Genomic DNA, 21,279 nt, shown 5'->3' with positions numbered 1-21,279 from the left:
CAATTTTAGTTAAGTTCTTTTTGGCAATTTAATTTATTACGTAAGCAATAAAAAGAGAAAAAAAGATATTGAATTAAAAACGTCTTTTTTGGCGCTCATCAATCAACTGTTCGTCAAACTAATGCTTGATTATGCCGGGTGTAAGAGGTAATGTATGGAATTATACAACTTCAACAAGTCTCAGCTGTTCACATTGTCATAGGTATGGCTATAACTGCACACATCATAACTAAACACTCCATGGTGTTCCGTGTGAAATATTCACCGACATTTCAATACTTTCATCGCTGACGCCGCCATAGTCATCCAAAATTTGATATCTTGCTGATGGATTCTAATTGATTCAATATTTGTCCGTTTCAAAGGTCTGTAACAATGTGCCGTCATGTTTTCAGTACTCATTTGAAATTTGGCTGAAATTGCAAATGATCTCCATTTTTCGTAAACCACATGGTTACAAATCAACTTAGTATGTAGTCACTACATACTTGTAGTGCCTGGCCTTTATCATCTCAATGTGGATAGATATGAAAATGATAATGCTGAAACAATAGAAAAATACACAATAACTTACATAAAAATAACCATATCATATCATTAGAATGAAAAGCACGTGCAGATGTTAATTGTTCAATGAATTTTCTCTTTATTTTTCGTATTTTTTTTTGTTTCGCTTTATATTTTTTTTTTGTATGAATTTTCAAGTTTGTATTTTGCAGTTTTAGCTGGTTTCATGTTCCACTGACAGTTCGTCTCGTACAATTCATATTTTCCATAGACAATAAGGATAGTATTACAGTATTATCGTTTATCGTCAACACCAGTAATAAATCATCAATCAATCAATAATCAGTTTAAAAATTGGCGCAATCTGTGTCAAAAAGAATCGCACTGTTTCTCATTTGTTTTCATCTTTCAATTAAACTGAATTTCAGTTCAGCCTGTGTTCTGTGACCATCTTATGAACTAAAAAAAAGCTAGCGAAATATGAATCACTGGCGCATCTCAGTAGTAAATAGTTCTTCTGCATTTTTAAAATGTTACATGTTTCGTTAATGATTTTTGAAGCAATGTGTGTGTGTCTTGTGTGTTGTCTTTATAATTGATTTCATTTGATAGAAAAAAATTGGCGCAAGTCACTCTCTCTCTCTCGTCAGTGTTATTGCTGGGAGGCTATACAATGTATGATCAATGCGATTTCGTTACGAAATACCACAATTCAATTGGAATTGTTTTCTCCAAAATGTTCATGATTTCCATTTGTTTTTTTTTTACAATTTATATTTAGTACTTTGAGTCACGGGCGGTTTGTTTGAGTTTAAAACGTTTCGTTTGCTTCAAAATGTTATGTTTTCATTTTCATTTTTTTGTAACAATGATATTAACTCGTTAATTTACATTTGCACATCACCAATTCATTATGTACATTCCTCGATTCCGTTTGTTTTATGTGGTAGTTTTCATTTTGTTTTTTTTTTTCTGGCGAAAAGTAGAAATATGTACGAATCATGCTCTCAAAATAAAAACGGATAACAGTTTTTTTTTTAACAATTCAAGTGGAGTGTGTTTGATGAAAAATAGAAGAGACTTTGCATACGATTTTTGTTTTTTTTTATTTTTTTTTCAATTATTTATTTATGTTTTCCTTTAAGAAAAAAAAAATTGTGTTTATAAGCTATTTGATTTGGACGTAGAGAATTAAATCGATGAAATAGTATAATTTACAGTTTCGTGCAAAAATGAGAAAATAACAACCAAACAGACCAACAAATTCTTCTTTTTTTTCATTCTTAAGCATTAGAATTAGTGCATACAGTCAACTGAAACACTTATGAAATTTGTCCGCTTTTTTACCACATTGTTTTCGTTCTTCGTTCTTCTTTTTTTTGGTATCGTTACTGTTTTTTTCTCAATTTGATCTTTTTTGTTTTACTTTTCGATAATTTCTGTTTGATATTTTGGTACAGAATTCCAAAGGAAATTGACATATTTCACTGTGAGACGTGCATCGACCTACATTTTAGTTTTTGTTCTCCTTGGTTTTACAACTGCTCTCTGGTCGGTTGGATGTTGCTTTTTTTTATGTATCGGTGTGTGTTTTTTTTTCTTGTTGTTATTGTAGTGGATTTCGTTTTTGTTTTTAGTTTTCTTTTGCTCTTGCATACCAAATAGCTTACGAAAGATGATCTTCGTAGCGCTCGGCCGTAATTGTAACTTTTACTATCGTAGATCAATTCAGGTCCTTGTCTTCTAAGTACTTATATTCAAACGTAAAACCTTCCTTTTTGCGTTGGCCCCATTTCTCGTAATCGAAGTAAATGTAAGTGCCCTGTGTGGTTAACAAAGCAGAATTGTTAGATTGAATTCTTATACAATTGCACTGTTGTGCATCTCAACCAGTGCCAAGAAAATCTTCGATTACCTGCTCAAATTCTTCATTGATGATTTTAGGTTCTTCATGTCGTTGGAACCACATCATGTACTTTGTATGGAATCTCCAGCTTTGTTTTTTCAACGCTTTTGCCGCCAAAAATTGCGCCTTCGTTCCTTCCATGTAGTAAAATATAAAAAATCTGCAAGGAAAACCAATGCGATTAATTCAACGCCTTGACAATGGATGCTGTTCAATGGGTGCAGCTCCGACTTCTTTGAAATACTTACAGAGTTTCCGTAGAAAGACGTTGGAAAAATTCAAAAGTATCCGAATGTGGTAATTGATTCTGGAATGAAAAACGGAAATTTCATGAAACATGATGTTCAAACGGATCTTTTCGAGGAAAAAACATTCTTCTTCGAGTAATGATACATGTCATTTCAATTTATGCAAACACTGACTTAAGATAAACGTGTCCGTGACCGAAATATTGGGTCTGGGAATTAATCGTGTCGATTTTTCAAAAGATGGCGTAACTTTGCATGGTTGTATCGGGCAATACTTTTTTCTTTTTCACATGAGTGGCCTAGTGTCAAACTACAAAAATCATCATCTATCATTTCATCGAAGTTTGGATAAACATTTTTTTTTGCGCCTCAAATATGTCAAATTTTGTACCGAAAAAGCAACATTTCCCGCAAGCATTAATTTTTTGCTTTCATTTGAAGAAAACTGCGGCTGAAGCGCATCGAATGTTGGTGGAAGCCTATGGTGAGCATGCTCCATCGGAACGTGCATGTGAACGGTGGTTTTCACGGTTCAAAAGTGGTGATTTTAGCACGGAAGACAAGGAACGTCCCGGCCAGCCAAAAAAGTTTGAAGATGCGGAATTGGAGGCATTGCTCGATGAAGATTCGAGTCAAACTCAAGATGAGCTTGCCAGAGCATTGAATGTTGACCGAAGCACTGTTGGATATCGTTTAAGGGCCCTTGGTTTCATTCGCAAGTTGTCAAATTGGGTACCACATGAATTGACGCCAGCGCAAGCTGAAAGGCGTTTAGTGACTTGCGAAATGCTGCTCGCAAGGCACAAAAAAGAGGTTTTCTGTATCGAATTGTCACTGGTGACGAAAAATGGATTCATTACGATAACCCCAAGCGCAAAGCATCGTATGTTAAGCCCGGCCAACCAGCAACATCACAGCCAAAATAAGAAATTCACGGCGACAAGGTAATGCTGTCTATTTGGTGGGATGAGGAGGGACTGGTGTATTATGAGCTGCTGAGAAGTGGTCAAACCATCGATGGGCCTTTCTACCGACAACAATTGATACGTTTGAAACAAGCAATCAAAGAAAAACGCACGAAATGGGAGACCAGAAAAGAGACATTGATTTTCCTACATGACAATGCTCGGCCACACATTGAGAAATCGGTCAAAAACTACTTGGAAAATAGCGGATGGGAAGTTTTGGCTCACGCCCCGTATAGCCCAGACCTGGCTCCTTCCGACTACCATTTGTTTCGATCGATGCAAAACCATATGGACGGAGAGCGGTTCTCTTCAGTTGAAGAAATCCAAAATTGGCTCGATGCATTTATAGCCTCAAAAGATGAGGAATTTGTTAAGGCAGGCATCCGTCAATTGCCCACATTGTGGCAGAAGGTCATCGCTTCCGATGGACAATATTTTGATTGAAATGTAATTTCATTTTGGTATTCAAATAAATGTTTGAAAATTTAAAAAAATCGACAAAACTAATTCCCAGACCCAATAGTTTCTTGTGAGCTGCGTGTGACCTATCTTTGAACCTACCTGAGGATAGCTTGCTGGTGTTTGAACTGGCTGTCTTTGCAGATAAGTTCTCAGGCGTTCCGAATCCATCGGTTGCGGCAGATGATATTCAGCAGCTTCCATCATTTGGAACTGAAGTTGGTGTTCCTTTTTCAGCGGGCAGGGGCCAAGCGGTGCAACTCCTAGCAGCGGTGGTATATGCGCTTCATTTGTACCAGTTCCGATGACATTTGTTTTCAGCAAACTATTCGCATTGATCGCATTGTTATTATGATTTGACCCACTGTGTGGTCCATTCGTTTGCATAGTTGTATCGTTTGAAAATAACGGCACACGGTTATCCGTAAGTGTTGACGCTAATGATGTGGTTGTTGTTTGTAAATTCGATGATGAGAGTATCGAATTGTTATCGAGACCAGTTGCACGGTTAATTGCTTCTTGGGCAATCGTCTTGAGCGTTGACATCGAATCGGTGTTGGCTAACGAATTCGGCACAATCTGCGGTTGTTTAAGATTTCCCAACGCTGACGATATCTGGATGGCGGATAAGCATAACGGGTCAGTACAATGGAAAATTGCAAAACTCAAGTGATCGAATGCTACTCACAATGGAATTGGTCGGAGACACTGAATTCGTAATCGAATTGTTTATGGTTGTTGACGTTGTAGTTAGGTTATTGTTTGTAATGGAAGTGAAGATCGCATGACTGTCAAGTGCACTAGAGACATTACTACCACTCGTTACTGATGCCAGTAGTCCCTGTGTTTGGTGTTGCGATGTAACTACGTTATTGCTACTGCTTGTGTTGATGTTGATGTTGTTGTTGTTGTTATTGTTGTTGTTGTTGTTCTGAATGTTACTTTGTCGAACAGCTCCGTTTTCGGCACTCGATTGCTGCAACACAAATACACGGCATTTAGTTTGAAACTGATTTGAAAAATTCGCTACACTGTGAACATGTATATACCTGTTGTTGTGATGGATTTATCACAGTCGATGCTTGATGCGAGGCAGTCTGATTCGAATGACTGGTTGCAGTTGAAATAGCTGTCGATGCAAATGCTGAATAGAGTTGTCCTGTTGGTGTGAGAAAGAAAAAAAAAACGATTATGATAACGGTTTATTTTGTTTGGTTTTCGTTCGGTCCGATGAGAGTGTGTTAGTAACGGATGATGTGGTCAAGTTTTGAGTGTTGTCATTTTACCTTCGTTCGCTGTATGCTGTGATGTACTGTGTTTTGCAACGGCAGCAAACGCAACAGGGGCAGTTGTCGGAATTATGCTGTTTTGTAAAGGTTGTTGATCGCGTGTTGAAATGGGTTTTGCATGAGAATAGTTTTCATCACGCGCCGAAGATGATTGATTTTGAAGTGAGGAGATGCCGCCACTGCTCGAAATAATCGACGATGCTACGCTAGTGATTGAAGCCGTCGACGCCACCGTTGACACTCCGGACACGTTCAGTTGCGCTGAATTGGCGGTAGCAGGTGAGGCATTATGCGATTGATTCTTATTAGGCGTTGAACACACAGTTTTGCTCGGAGCGGACACTGTACTATTTATGGTGGAATTTAGATCCGATTTATTGGCGCGCACGGCCATCGGTTTCACGGGCTAATAATATCACAGGTGAGGGAAAAAACAAACATTGCAACATTCAATTGATTTGTACAGACAGAATTAGGTAGAGTGTTTGACTTACTGTTACTTTGCTGCCAATTGGGTTCTCGCTTTTGTTCTTCTTTTCGCTGAACTCCACTGAGGTCGATTCGCTGATGTGATTAAAACTGCTATTCATTGTTGGCGACGCCACCGGACTTGAGCCCGAAATCAGGCTGCTCGGTGAATCGCCCGTATCGTTGCTGTTATTGCTATCAGTCGTCGATGGTATGCCAGTGCCGGACAATTCCACCTCGTCCAAGCCAATAATATCATCGTACATGAAGAGGTTCTCCTCAAAGTCTGGCTCCTGCGATGATTCAATATAATACTCCACATCGTCTTTGATACGCCGCACCTGTTCCACTTCGACACCGTCATTATCGAGCATACGCAGCAGGGTTTCCAGTTTCGCTATGTGAAATTTGTGTCGTTCAAATTTACTCTTCAGCTCATCCATTCGGTCTTGTTTGTCTTTGTCGAGCCGCTTCTTCTTGCCCACCACAAGAGATTCCATCTCACTCTCGTACAACTCAATTTGTATCTGAAGAGCACTAATCGATGTTGTTAACCACTGTCGCACCTCATCTTTTACACGTTGAGCAGGATCCAGTTTTTGTGCAGCGCCTAAACCTTCTTTTGAGTAGGCTTTCGTCTTCGTTTCTCGTTCCACCACTTTGAAACGTTCCATTTGCTGTCAAGAAAAGAGAAACAACAATCCAAATAAATGCATGCACGTTTATTTGGCGGTCGAATGAAAGGAGAAGGAAAAACAACAACAAAAACAACGCTTACCGTTTCGATTAGCCTCCGATTTTCAAGCAGGGAACTTTTGTCTTTGATCTCTGCACTGGCGATCCATGATTTAATCTGATCGCGCAGCCGTTGCAGCTTTTTGATTTCCTTTTTAAGATCCGCTTCATATTTTTCCTTCTGGTTACTATTCGTAGCATTATGCACCTTTTGCCAAATGTCTTCGAATGTATCAACTCCTTCTGTGACTTTTTTCAGGCATCTGTCTATTTCACCTGTACAAATAAACATAGGATGCATTAATTATTGCAATTCTACAATCAACCCTTTCGATATCTTAACAATTAGAAGCGAAAAAATTACATTTCGTTTTCCATAACATATTGATTTAATTGATATTTCTTTCTTCTCTAAAACGCGTCTAATAATAATTCAGCCAAAATTCAGTTGTATTGCGATGCACTTTTATTTTCTGAACCATTTAAATGTCAGTGTGCATGTATTGTTGTATCGTTTGACTTGGGAACACACAAGCGGTGGAAACAAATGTGACGGAACTATTGAAAAAAAAACTACTTTGAATGTAATTTGTCGCCGTCGAAATCGTTTCCAAATTGAATTGTTGATTGAATCGTGAAAATTGCTTCTCAATTGACCAGTTTTTGGGTTCGCCGAATTTCAATAATTGCACCAACAATTTGGTTGAATCGATGTGCTTGGTGTTTGACATGTGCACGTAACTAGGAAATAATTTAAAATGAAGTGTTCAAAATGCGTTCGATAAACAAAATTCAATGAAAACATGTTGAAGCGGCTTTTAACCGCTTTGCAAATATAGCAATTGCATACACACACAGAAAAGTGTTGACAGCTCTCTCTCTCTCTCTCTCTCTCTCTCTCTCTCACACACACACACCAGATAAACGAATACAATTGAATGTAATTATGTCAATTGTGCAAATTTGCCACCAATTTCTCGCAGCTTATTTGTTTTGTTTCAGCCTCCTTTTGATATTTCTTTTCTTCTTCTTCTTCTTGATTTTTTTGTATTGTATTTGCAAATACACAAACAATTATTTGACATGCACTAACACCAGAACATTTAGGCTGCATATTTCCAAATGCCAAATCGACTGTGCGATCACACAAATGCAGACACAGCAAATTTATACAATATATATGAAGAAAAAAAAACACCAATGAAAAAAAATGAACTAACAAACCGCAGTGGCAATCATATACACTCAATTCAAATCAAAAGCCTTATAATGGCAATGTTTCATTTTTCCGACCATATCATAATCGAAATATAAACATTTTGAAACGCGACGAATACTTTGTTTTCCCTCCGATAAATTGAATTATCAACAATGAGCCTGGTTGAATTAAAAAAGAGACGGATTGTATTCCCTTACCTTGCAACTTTCGCGTCGCAGCCATAGCTATGTTAAACTTTTGTATAATAAATACTCAGACATAGTCTATTCATCCACGACAAAATAAAAATATATATGCGTTTTTTTGCTGTATTGTTTCCAGTCGACTTATCGAAATTTAGTATTTTGTATACGCTTAGAGTAAGTCGCTTATTAAAGAACGTCGTGAAATCGAAATGGTAAATATTTTGGGCCGTATTTATGCGGGAAATTTCCGTAAATTTCTTCGAAGTGAGAAAAACAATTTCGATTATTTTCTACAAAAAAAAAATCTGCAGAGAGATGATATTACATCCAAGATGGCTGACTATGGTGTTTCATGCGCAACTAAAACGCTCACTGACATTTCACGGTTTCGACCGTATTATGAACATATTTGAACCGCTAACACAAAACGTCGCTTCAGTCAAAAGTCGTAATACTAGAAAAATAGTTTATTTAAAAATTTAAATGGGCTCGCATCGACGTTTGCATCAAAGGCGTGCGGAATTCAATTGATTTCGAAACATTTGAAATTTATTGTGGTGTCATGATAATTTGCTTCTTGCTATGTATACGGAACATTATTTTTTTCACATTGAAGGATGTCCAGTTGTCTCCACTTGAAGTGAAAGGATACGTGTTACCGCAGATAAATAGCTTCGCATAGGATTCTTATTCATACCTTTTTTTATTCAACTAATGCAATTTGCGAGACGCCCATTCAAACAATGTTCAGATCTTAACGATATTGACTTACCTCCTTCTCCTCTTACCCACCATGATTTTACTCTTATCTCCTTTTAATGGATCTGAAAAATTGAGCGTGTCAAGAAATAAATTAAACACAACCATTTACAACCTTATTTAAGACGATTCATATTTATTGTTATTACTTTATGAAGTCTATCATTTTGGGTTACAAGGTATTCAAATGAAAAGCATATGAATTTATTACAATTCGTTTGAATTTTCTCACTACCATTTTACTTCTTTTTTTTGCTTCGTTATAAATAGTCTATTCTTTATTTAGATAAATAATTGAATGGAATTTTGCTCTTTTTTTATTTGTAAAACTTTGATATATATATATACCGTATATTCAGAAGAAAAAAAAATATTGAAAAGCAAGCTTCAAAACGAAGCCTTTCCCCCTTGTAATCATGTATTTGGGGGATATAAACAGAATAATATGCACTCAAAAAGTAAACGCCAAGGAACTAGAATAAAGTTCTCGTTGTCAATGAGAGATGATGGGGAGGGGGACCACTACTTTTGATTTGTCTTATATCGGTGTTGAGTTCAAGTCTCATCAGTTAAATAATGCTTTCTATCTCACAAATTTCTCATCAATTTCTATTACAATTTGTACATTTATTATTATAAGTATTCATTTGAACGGTATATGTTGTTTAATGTATGGAATTATTGTTTCATTATTGTTACAAATCCATTGATTTCTGTTGTTAATTTTCATAAAATAAGTATATTTTAAGACACGTGTCACAATTATATATGAGTCGCGATGAGGAGTCTACAATAAAGCAGCTAAATCGGGATTTTACAAATGAATAGTTTTGTTTTAAAGCAACAAACCTGAAACCATCTGCTTTTGTGGTTATTTTCATCATTTCTTCTTTCTGTTCAATGCACAAAACCCGAAAATGTGTTTTCTTCTTTTTCGAAAGCATAGCAAATAAATTAAAAATATAAACAATTTGTTACCTACAAGAGTGAAAAGTGAATTTTGAAAAAAAAATTATTCCACACAAATGTTTAAAAGAACGCTGACAAAGACAAAAGATTTGATTTTTTTTCCTCAAAAGATTACAACAGGTCTTAATGTATAAATTTAAATAAATTGTGCAGTCAAAGAGTTTAACCGCTTAACATTTACAACTTAGAGTCATTATTTTTTCTTCAAAGCAACAACAATAACAAAAAATTGTGTGTAAATTCTTTCCGTATTAGCTGATTTTATCTGTACGTGTAACACAAAGCTACTGAACTGTAGCTCATTCTCAAGAACACTAAAATATGCAATAAATAAATTGAGAATAAGTTTCGTTTTCAGCGTTAGTGTGTATGTATGTGTGTTTGTGTAGATTGAAGAAGGAAACATTGATTGAGAATTCCCTCCCATTTTTATGTTTCTTCTGGATGATTTTGTAAAACGGTAACAGAAGATCATCTAGATTGACACGAGCTGGCTAAACTCATGGCCGATATGCCAGGCTGGAGATTCGACATAGATCCTTTGTAGTTTTCGGAGCTCAGCACTTCATAGAAGAACATCAGTTGAGCCGGTGTATCACATGTGGATGGACAGATCCATTGCAGTACATAATTACCGTTGTGAGCCATTACATGCGAACCCTGAAACGTAAGCACCATTGGACAAGCAATCAATTATAATGACATTGACGTTCAGTTAATCGGCGACATAATTTCATAATTACCAAATGTGATACTCACTTGAACACTTTCTTTTTGATGGCAATCGAGTGTCGGTTCGACACGATAATAGTCCTTCTCTACTTCTAAATCATCTGATTCGAAAATTGAACGTCCCTTATCTGCAAAAGTATGATCAACGTCAATTTATTGAATGAAAGACCTGTAAATGTGTCTATTTTCTATTTCCATTAATAAGTCCACTCACCGGAAACGGTTGGCAACGATTTTGGTGTACGATAAACGGTAAACTTGAGATTGCTGCGTACAACATCAAAGTCCCAAGTGAGTATGCTATGTGGGTCGTTATTTTTGATGATAACTTCTTGAATTTGACCCGGTTTCAGATCGACTGATTGGTAAATATGGTGTCCGTCATGTGTTGGCGAGCCCACACCATCATCATCGCTCAATGACTTGTACAATGACTTCGGGACGATTCCACCTTCATGCAGTAAAGTCTGTTTCAAGAACAAAGTAAATGATTAGAATTTCATATGAAAGTTAACTGTGGCCATAATTTTTAAAATTAAAACGATAAAAAAAGAAACAGAAAAGTACTAAACAGCAACTGATTCCTGCAGATGATCAAAATAAAATATATCTTACAAAACGTGAAATAGAAATGAACAGCTACGACCAAAAAAAAAACGAGAATAAATGTCAAAAGGAAGGAAGCTGTCGCCCTTAGCAAAAATTATCTAACTTAGCACGCTCACAGTTATATTTAGTGTGAGGTGATTGAGTAATCAGATAAAACGCGACCTTTCGCATTGTTTATATATAGATGTTTGGAGGAAAATGTCTACTACAGTGCAAAGCGATCGATCTATTGTTGTTGCTGCTGTTGTGTTTTTGATTTTCTGTGCCTCTGATGAAAATTTATGACAAACAATAAACAAAAAGAGAGCAGAACCGAACAGTTCATTAACATTTGGTTGTAGTGAAGTAAATTGATTGATTGATTGATGAGTGATAAAATCAATTCGTATGCTCTTCGAGTGGAAAACCGTGTTTTCGTTTCATTCGTGACTTTTGTTGTTGTTGCTGTTGTTGCTTTCTGTGCAGCACACACACGACAAACAGTTGTATTGATTGATATTTTCGTTTGGTGGGAAAACACTTAAATTCATGGATTTGCGAATGAGATAGAGTAAAACTCACTAAACAACAAATGATGAACAGCGACAGTGGAATTCGTTACGGTCAATTGATATATGGAATGTTCAGACTGTTCATGTGCTCGTATTCGTCGAAGAGATGTAATTCCACTGGTGTGTGTGTGTGTGTTTTTATTTTTTCATTTTCTTTCTTCTGTTTTCAATGGATGAATTCTTAATGACGTTTCGATTCGAAATACGAACACATGGGTCCAACAGCTGAAATCAACGCACCATGAATGTGTGATTGAAATGTATGTGTTTTTTTTTGTATAAACAAACAAAATCAATATTTGCTTGGGCAAAAGAGCGATAAAACAAAATGATACATTTAACTTTAGTTCTTCTTACACATTGACACGGTATGAAAAAGCAACGTGTGTATAAATTTATCGGCACCGGGTCCATTGTTTTTGTGGAAATGTTATGCTAAAAACAATTTGATTGTTTCGTTTTATTAGAAGGTATTTGCTTTTTGAAAGTAGACATATTGAGCTGTATTTTTTGTTTCTTTCCTCTTGTTCGTTTGCTTCTAACAAAACTGTCTTATAATAGATTTTGTTGTAAACTTAAATAATTCAAATTTCGTTTTTTCATTTCAAATTCTCATTGATGAAATAAAGTAGATATATTGAATCGAAAAATCTGTGTATCTGCATAAATAGCACTTGAACTTACTGGGCAAGGTCCACCGAGAAAGTCTGGAATGATGCCAGAATCGATGTAATATTCCAGGCCATCGTTGATGTTGACACAGTCTGGACCACCGTAGAACAAGAACTTTGAACGAGTATTTTCATCTGAAACGTAGCGAAAATAAACATATTTCATTGGCACTTTTCCCCGCAGTAATAAAATAAATATGAAAATGCAGACGCTGCACAACTTACGAATGAATGTCGAGACGATAGTCCATGCGATCGGGAACACTCGCGGTGCTCTGACAATGAAAACACGGCCAAGAGTCTCAGGGTAATTTTTTTCCACTGTTTCAATGATTTTTAGCAGTGCTTTGACGCCCGGACGCCATAAATGTCGCATCGATAGGCCCTCAAGATCGCATAATAGACTCCAATTTGTAACGGCTTTTCCTGTTTTATTCGATGCTTGTTCAATCAATTGTAAACCCTCTTCACAAATGTGCAGAGCATGTTGCAATAGCACCTCTTCGCCAATGGACTTAAGCAAACCCTTCACATCCATGTGGCCCAAGCGAAGAATGTAAATTGGACAATTTTGCTTATCCGTTTGATGCCATGCACCCAAAAAGTATTTCGTAATCACTGGTGGCGCTTTGTATTCGTGGAGCATTTGATCGATGTTATTCTCTTCTCGCCAATCCAACGACTCTTGTAACATTTGCAGCGCTTTGTCAACATTAAAATCTCGGGCACGTAAAAATCGGAGTAGTATTGAATAGGCTGGTACGGGTTGTGTACCGCCCAGTGATTCTTTAATCATATCATGCAGTTGTAAGAGTTTCGATTCTTGCATCGGTTCGAGTGTACCAAAGTGCTTTAAGATGTAATCTCCGTCCAGCATTTCGCTGTACTCGGACACCGATGGTTTGCGTGAACAAACACCATTCGCTTCGGCGTCGTCGCCATTCTCAACGTTTACAGGGGAACCGTGCCATCTGTCGACGTGTGTGATGCCTTCCTTTCGCAAATCTTCAATGAAATACTCAATAATTTCACGACCTTTCAGCGTGGTTTGTGTGTACTGCTTCATTCCCATTTTCTCAATCGAATGCTCGAAACCGAAAAAGTTTTTGATATCCAACGTCGCGGTCTGATCGAAACAAGTCCAATCGGGATTCTCTGGATGGGCATAATAACGGCATCGTTCAAATATCTCAACCCTCGATGCATATGTTTCGTTCGTGGCCTCGATATTCAGTGAACGGGCTCGCATATCAAGGAAATTGTTCTGTATGAAGAATACATGATCCAAGCCAATGACTTTTTTCAGTAAGTATGGCGCATCGACGGCTAATTTACAACGGCGGCTTGTATGTTTGATTGCACCGTCGTCTTTAATCTCTTCCTTAGTGATAGTACAGTCGAGTACAATTGGCATTTGGGGACATGTTGGGAATCGGCGTTCATAGGCCTGTAATCATCGAGAGAGAAAAGGAGTTCAGTGTTAAAATCGCCTTTGAGTATCATAAAAATTTCTGTTTAATTAAATTGCCTGGAAAATCATTTCTATCGATTGACGATGAATGTTAATATCAAGGTTGTTCAGATATGGTGGGGAATTTAAAACCATTAATATATCGGAAATAACACATTTTAATAAACAATAACCCCCATCTCCACTCGCTTTGATATTTGACCTTACGATAGCTTCAATTCTACATCAAATTTCAACCATAAAATATTCAGTAGAAGTGTCCGATGTCAACAGAAGAAAGTAACGAAAAAAATACATTGTCACAGGTAATGTCTCCCCTCGCATTTCGAAAATATGACGCACATTGAACGAAAAAAATCAATTTTTTCTGCTTCTCCCAACCAACGTGTTCCACCGAACACCAGGAACATATTGCGTATTTATAGACGAATATACAAAATTACATTAATTATGTGGCTAATGTTGGTATTAGTCAATCATAACAGTAAGAAAAAATGCCGCAAAATAAAAAATGAATAATAACAGAACATCATTCATATTCTCTACATTGTGACACATTAGCATAGCAATTTTACTGTTATGAATAACAAATGACTAGACACCCATTTGTAGAACCGATAAAAGTGCTTCATTGTCAACATTTGAAGCTCAGAAACTTAGTTTCCGCCCTCTCAGGAAAAAAACAGCGGATGTTTCATTTCGATTAATCCGAATTGGATAAAACCGATTGAAAAACTGGATAAAGAGTCCCGGAATTTCGATACTTCACTCAACACTTTATGGTCGATTCCAATGTACAAAACATACGTTACTCTTTCTCAGAACTCAAATGTTCGCCTCTATCTTACTGTGCTTTGTTATTCAATGTGCTTTCAAAAGAAAAACGGAAAACGATTAAAATCAATCAAATATGAATACAATTCGGGGTGAAATTAAGCAGCTGGTAGATAAATTAAATCAATTTCATTGTAATTCGTCTTCAATTGTTCGATACAAAATAAACTAAATCGATGAATGTCATGAAATCCGCCTGCGACGATTTATTGATTGTATTTGTCCCTCTTTGGACAGAAAGAAAAAAAGCGTTAAAAATAAACAAGAGCCATCGCATATTTAATTTGATATTTCGTTAATTATTTACACTTGTATTGCCGATACCGATAATGGTGTGGCAGTGAAATGGAACAAGCATTCGACTACTCAACTCAACTCATGATACATTAGAGTTGGATAGATGGATGGATGGTTATGTGACGCTTCAATCGTAAGAGCGTATGGAACGTTATTTACAGAACAACAATAATATCGATCTTAATTCTATTATGAATGGCAAAACGGAACGAGTAGCATATCGGTTAGAGTTACATGGACGAAAGAAAGTGGAAAGTGAATGCTTTTGTATGGCACTTGATGAACTTTTCTTGTGAATGGTATCGTCTCGTACGTTGTTACGTCTCTATGTTGATTTTTTTTTCCTTTTTCTCGTTTTTTTCCGTTGATATTACGTGCTGTGCTTGCTCATTTAAATGCTCACTTAGAAGAAAATGCTCATTGGAATTACTCTGTCGGTATGCACAGTATGTAATAGAGACGTGTACCAGATAGCACGAGCCCGGAAAAATCAGGCGTTCAACACACAACAGGCACTTATCACTTAACAACGTAGTAAAATAAATGTTTGCGCAGATAGTATAATTCGCACGGCGTGTGTCGTGTGTTTCGAGCCGCACAAATGGACCACAATGCATTAGACATTAGAAATATGTAAAGCAATTTAATGTTGATTGCGAAAATAAAAATACAAATTGTGGCAAAATTTATGGGATTCTCTACAACGCATTGATTGCTTTTAATTACACTAGGTTCGCATGGAAAATAAAATGAAATAAACAAACAAAAAACAAGTTTCACAGCCGTTCAATTATTTGCGGTTGTTTGTCGAAAGCAACATGCATGAACACCGAATGAATAAGTCGAGCTGATAAAATGATTGTAATTATGACTTTTTTTTATATCATTATTATCAAGCCTAATAACCAGCAAAGTGTCTAAATGAGTTTTGATTCAAAAATTGGAGAAAAAAAAGCTATTTTGATTTATTATTTCAATTTTTATTTTCACAACCGATTGCCTTTGGTTGGATAGAGCAGGCCCGTAGCGAGATGGGTGCAAGAGGGTGCGGAGCACCCTCTGAACATCTTCGCGCACCCTTTGAAAAGATTTCAGTGTTCCCCTAAGAAATAGCTATAGTTTCAAAGAAAAAATTGTTCAGATGAATGAATTGTAGAACAAAAGTATTCAAGTTTTACTTTTACTTTAGTTGACTTTATTTTACTCTTCGATCATACATTTTATTTTCGTGTGGCTTTGTTGTTATTTTCTGAATAATAATCAATATATTGAGATTTGAGTAAAATGAACGAATGCAAAATTTGGCATTTGTAAGAGAAAGTGAAAGAAAAGTGTTTAGAAGAGTTGCACTTTACGTTCTTTAGCATCATTAAATTTTCGCATCACTTTATCTAACGGAATTGTTTCAAGTCTTTTTTGTGCAAAAGCTAAAAATGCCAGATTTCGCATTCTTTCATTTGTCATTGACAACCGAGATGGAATGTTTATTCTAGCTAATGCTGAGAATGACGCATCACATACTGATGTACTGCATGCGAATGTTTCAATGATAGCATATGTTTCGTACACCTTTGGAAACGCATCGCGAACTTCATACAATGTTGAGAGAATGTTGAATCCGGTCTCAGTTTTGTCTTTTTCATTTTCCCAATCTTTATATTTGCTTTCGACGTACTTTTTTGCAGTTTTCATTTCATGTTCAGGTGGAAGTTCTATACCGATTTGATCAAGTAGTTTTAATTTTTCTAAATTCATTTCAAATGAATTTGAGAGTGCCAACAAAATCGTATTATTCTCTGTAAAACGTGCATTGAATTCTCCCAACACGACATCAATAACTTCGTAGAAACATGATTTAATCTCATCTGCTTCATTTGAACAACTGAATTAATCGACGATCGGCTGGGCTCATCGAACACTCAAAAATGAGCTAATTGGCAATCGATTGGTGTTTGTGTCACAAATTTGTGCATTTTGCACTTTTACTTTTCCGTACACAACGTGTCAAGGGAAAGTATAGGAATTGGTCCCGAAAACTTTTTTCGCAAAATTAGCTTAGATCATCATAAAAACTCATGAAACGCGTAGAAAACCACGTTGTCGTTGTTGTTGTCGTTGTCGTTGTCGTTGTCGTCGTTGTCGTTGTCGTTGTCGTAGCTGTTTGTAAACACGATAACTCAAAAAATAATTGAAATAATCCAAATCTGAAAGTCCCAAAAGTTTTGTATCCAATAAACTTAGTTTAAGTTCGAAGATGAGCCATTTTCGATTTGATCCTGGGGTACTTGCCCTAAGAAAAACCTCAAAAAATTGACACTTTTGTATGGGAGGTACCTGTAAATCGACTCTGATTGGCTACAAACTTTCTGGGATTTCATTTTTTGGGAAAAAAATAAGATTCTGAAAGTTTGAAACCAATCGAAATCGATTCACGGGTACCTCCCATACAAATTTTTTGACATTTTGACTAAAATTACCGATTTTTGGACAATTTTGTATGGGAGGTACCCGTTAATCGATTCCGATTGGCTTCAAACTTTCTGAGGTTTCATTTTTTGGAGAAAAAATAAGATTCTCAAAGTTTCATGTTGATCGCATTTGCAGAAGTTTGATTTTTTTGTCCTCAATTTTTGTCAAAAATTTCTTGGAAAAAATTGAGGGCCAAAAACCAAACTTCTGCAAATGCGATCAACATTCTTCAAAAAATGAAACCTCAGAAAGTGTCAAGCCAATGAGGTACGGTTTACGGGTACCTCTCATACAGAATTGTCGATTTTTCACTTTATTTTCATCAAAACGGAGAAATACTTCATGTATTTTGTTGACGATTGAAGCAAAGTATATCAATAGCGCCGCCTAGCATGATGCGACGTTTGCACGAATCAACATCTCTGTGTACAACGCACACATAGACTCTTCGCATTCACACGAACGTACAGTACACACAAAGACTTTACTTTCACACAAACGTATAGTTACAGAGATTTGTGGTTGGCGGCGCTCCCAACAAAGTTTCAACAGCAGTTCTAAACGTCAAACATTGTTAAAGCATATGAGATAGCTACTGCTGATTTTCATTATTATATTTTCACTGCCTTTATTTCAAGAAAATTCACAAAAAATAACCAAAAGTACCTACGGACAACGCAGGCCAACGGTACGGAAAAGTTCGGGATTACCAAAGTAATTCTTTTTATTTCATCATATACATTCTCCCTGCTTTTGAATTTTTGCCGTTCAGAAGACATCGAAAAACTTAATCATAACAAAATAGCATATCAGTAACCGTTTTGATTTTGCTACTGCATTCCTCCACATTGTTTGGACTGTGTTGTAAAATAAACACACAGCAGTCATATCGAATGATTCATTTATTTTACGACTTCTCAGTAATGTTTTTGTATACATGCCAAGTCGACGTTATTAATATCAGCCGAAATGGTATTTACAAAAAAAAAGATTTTCAACTAAACGAACGTTCAAGCGAACGTTATTTCTTATGATAAATTTGGTATATCAAGTACATACAAAATAGTGAAAATAATAAAAAAATATTCAGGTGCTCAGCACCCTCGTGAATTTCAGTCTCGCTACGGGCCTGGGATAGAGTTAATGTGCGCAGAGCAAATCAAACGGTTCTGCTCAATTTTGGAAGGCAATGAACGAATCGCACGAGTCATTTGCAATTTCATCTGCAGTTTTTTTTTATGTGTCAGAGGACAAGGTCACTAATGTTTATAATTAGCCGGGTTGCATTGATCAAATGGCGAACTAATTTCAAACGAAATCCGGTGAATGCTTATACAAATTCAATATTTTTTTTCATATGAATTCTGAACATCTAGAAAAAAAATGAACTTTCTACCGACGTAAATGCTACCTTGCAAAATGTGCAAAACAACACCTCAAGGTGAACTAGTCGAAGGAATTTTATGGAACGATAAGTTCCATCGAAAAGTGTAGAATCGAAAGCAGATTCATAGTTGAAATATTGTAGACATGTTTTTCTCTGTTTTTCTCTGTTCTTTCTATCTTGCATTCCATACGCCACATACGTGTGTGGTTCACACATTGTGTGAATAAAAATAACAAACTTGTGACCAATAAAACACAAACTCAACTGCCGTAAATAAACAGCTGATTTGAATAGACAAACAAAATTAGGGACACACGATATCGTAGTCGTCGACGTCGTCATATCCAAGAAATTACCGCAACTATAAATGGAAGCTGAATATATATCGTTTCTTTGCATATGTGGCGAAATATGAGTGGATTGATGTGTGTAGCAATGTAGGGCGATTAAAGTATCCATTTTTTCACTTTGTGTAATGTGAACTCGATGAATGATATTGGATCGAGTCAATATCAAAGCGGAAATGTTATTGAATGCAATTCGTAAACGACTGGCGAGACAATAAAATGGTTCGTTCGTCGATATATGTGGTTTAACCAGTTTTTTTCCTCTTCTTTCGATATCATGATGTTGTTGTTTTTCAAACAGCAGCAAAAAATAACAGCGGATTGACCGGAAAAGCAAAAACGATAAAATATTTATTAAAATGATTCGACGTAACTAGTCATTCATTGTTCGATATGATTTCGATTGCGATTTAGTTTCTATTTCGAATTTTTTTTTTGGTCGATGGAAAAACCAATGGACTAAAGAATCGCAAACGAAATGTAATCATTCGCTTGCATATCGAAATTGATTTCGAACACGATTGCAACAAGTGAACTGTGACCATGAGCCAATGTATTCTATATTGACCATATTCCTCGTGTTTGAGTTGTTTTTTTTTTCGTTTTCACATGCAACCACGTAAGTTAATCGCACCGATTGAATAATGCATATTTAAATTTCTTCGAGCATGATTTATTATTACCGTGTGCACTGTGCACTTACAAGAGCAAATCCACACACACACACACATACAAATTACTTGCGGATGAATGAGATAGAAACAAATGCTACGCGCTGGAAGACGTTGATTACGACGTCAACAAAAAAAAAATCATCTATTATTCAATAAATCCCAATCAAAACATGAATTTATTAATTAAACAAACATTTCTTGATTTTGTTCTTCATTAATTGGTTTGTTGTTGTGGTTTGATCAAACTAATGCGACTGAATGCGTGCACTAAATTCGTTTGGAATTTTTTCGATTGTCATTGTGCCAATTGAATATGGAATATTTTCATATGGAGAGTTAAAACGGTCTGTATGCTATGTGTATGCTCAATATTGACTTGCCCGCATTACACACGAAACCCCTTGGATCGATTTAAATTGTTATTAATTGGTAAAGAATGTTGTACAATAATATTGAGAGAAAGAGAAGAAAAAAAGCGAATAAAAATATTTTTTTAATAAGTGTTACCTTCATCACCAGTTCGAAAGGATATTTATATACTCTGACGGGAGATTGGAATTTCTGCACCATTTTCAAGCTTGCGATTATACTTCTCTAGCTTTAATTTGTTTAATTATATGCTTTGTTGAAAACAACAATAATTTCGAACGTACACACTCAAAAACTTATAAGAATTTTTTCTGTTTCGCTTTGTTTGCCTTGAATAATTTTACTGTAATATTGACAATGCCGTAAATTCAGAAAATATACACCGCATGCGATATTTAATTCACTTCCAAACACTTATTCCACTAAATCTAAAACCTTATTTGCTTGAGATTCGTTGAATTATATTTTTTTTTCACTCGGTCGTTTTCTTCACCTTCCCTTTGTTTGTGGAAAGAAAAAAAATTGTGTGTAGTTGATGAGTTAAAAATGAATCAGAAACCGTTTTACTGATTGAAAGTGTTTAGTAAAATGCCTCAAAAACATTGATGACTAACAATTTGACGAAAACAAAAAAAACACTTTTCTTCACAACGAGCACTGGAGCCGAGGCGCAACCATTGTTTTCATGTTGCACCTTTTTTTCCAACTGTGAATGTCAATCGGAGTCGCTGTTAGTTAATTGTAATGTGAAGCATCTATTGCTCATTCAGATTTCATCATTACATATTTTTCGCTCGACAGTGCGCAGTTGATCGATGTGTGTGCGCGTCCAATACATACACATTATTATACCGTACGCCGAAACGATACTTGTCAGATGTTTTTGAATCGGTTCAATATTGTTTGTTTGATGGAGAAAACAAATAGAGAGCGTTCGCTATGTGTCGATTGATGTCAGCTGTTCTCGCGGGTTCGTGATGACTCACGCGGAAACAAATACCAACCGTACTCCATTCACTTTTTTTCTGGATTGTTCGTGTCGTGTTGCGTGTCGTGTCTCATCCAACGATTTCTCAAAGTGTCCGTTACGTAGCGCCATAGGTGTTACTTGGAATATAAATAAATTTTTCGAATTTTATATTTTTTTCGTCTTTTT

The 21,279-nt window shown here is 36.1% G+C and overlaps 2 protein-coding genes across 4 annotated transcripts; both read right to left on the bottom strand.

Annotated features, from left to right (window-relative positions):
• Window positions 1-1,594: 1,594 nt before the first annotated feature.
• Window positions 1,595-8,374, bottom strand: LOC129567999 (CCR4-NOT transcription complex subunit 3). 3 transcript variants are annotated; one of them, XM_055445473.1, is made up of 11 exons: window positions 7,435-8,010; window positions 6,945-7,321; window positions 6,624-6,856; window positions 5,872-6,522; window positions 5,375-5,783; window positions 5,138-5,247; window positions 4,777-5,064; window positions 4,191-4,703; window positions 2,662-2,720; window positions 2,423-2,573; window positions 1,595-2,329 (listed from the first exon to the last, which is right to left on the bottom strand). In XM_055445473.1, the coding sequence occupies exons 2-11, from the start codon at window positions 6,961-6,963 to the stop codon at window positions 2,231-2,233; spliced, it is 2,532 nt and encodes an 843-aa protein (XP_055301448.1). In that variant the 5' UTR covers window positions 6,964-7,321; window positions 7,435-8,010; the 3' UTR covers window positions 1,595-2,230. The 3 variants fall into 3 exon arrangements, with proteins under 3 accessions (XP_055301448.1, XP_055301447.1, XP_055301449.1); XM_055445472.1 differs by lacking the exon at window positions 6,945-7,321 and having other exon boundaries at window positions 7,997-8,374; XM_055445474.1 differs by lacking the exon at window positions 6,945-7,321 and having other exon boundaries at window positions 5,878-6,522; window positions 7,997-8,343.
• A 964-nt stretch (window positions 8,375-9,338) lies between these two features.
• LOC129568000 (protein real-time) lies at window positions 9,339-20,960 on the bottom strand. The gene is made up of 7 exons (XM_055445475.1): window positions 20,738-20,960; window positions 20,262-20,621; window positions 12,501-13,722; window positions 12,289-12,410; window positions 10,659-10,911; window positions 10,472-10,572; window positions 9,339-10,372 (listed from the first exon to the last, which is right to left on the bottom strand). Exons 2-7 carry the CDS (start codon window positions 20,322-20,324, stop codon window positions 10,184-10,186), a joined length of 1,950 nt encoding a protein of 649 aa, XP_055301450.1. The 5' UTR covers window positions 20,325-20,621; window positions 20,738-20,960; the 3' UTR covers window positions 9,339-10,183.
• Window positions 20,961-21,279: the final 319 nt, after the last annotated feature.

The sequence above is a fragment of the Sitodiplosis mosellana genome, unplaced genomic scaffold (assembly GCF_009176505.1).
Source record: "Sitodiplosis mosellana isolate CC-2019 unplaced genomic scaffold, AAFC_SMos_1.0 Smas_scaffold_14, whole genome shotgun sequence".
Taxonomy (NCBI): Eukaryota; Metazoa; Arthropoda; class Insecta; order Diptera; family Cecidomyiidae; genus Sitodiplosis; species Sitodiplosis mosellana.
Note: the sequence above shows the minus strand (reverse complement) of the source record. Positions and strands in the feature narration are given on the sequence as shown.

Coding starts and splice junctions, on each gene's coding strand:
- LOC129568000 (XM_055445475.1), bottom strand. CDS start 20,324: ATGGTGCAGAAATTCCAATCTCCCGTCAGAGTATATAAATATCCTTTC. Junction 12,411..12,500: donor TATCGTCTCGACATTCATTC/GTAAGTTGTGCA, acceptor GCTACGTTTCAG/ATGAAAATACTCGTTCAAAG. Junction 10,573..10,658: donor ATCGTTGCCAACCGTTTCCG/GTGAGTGGACTT, acceptor ATACTTTTGCAG/ATAAGGGACGTTCAATTTTC.
- LOC129567999 (XM_055445472.1), bottom strand. CDS start 8,021: ATGGCTGCGACGCGAAAGTTGCAAG. Junction 6,857..7,996: donor TGCGACGCGAAAGTTGCAAG/GTAAGGGAATAC, acceptor TTATTTGTACAG/GTGAAATAGACAGATGCCTG. Junction 5,248..5,374: donor ACAGCATACAGCGAACGAAG/GTAAAATGACAA, acceptor TCACACCAACAG/GACAACTCTATTCAGCATTT.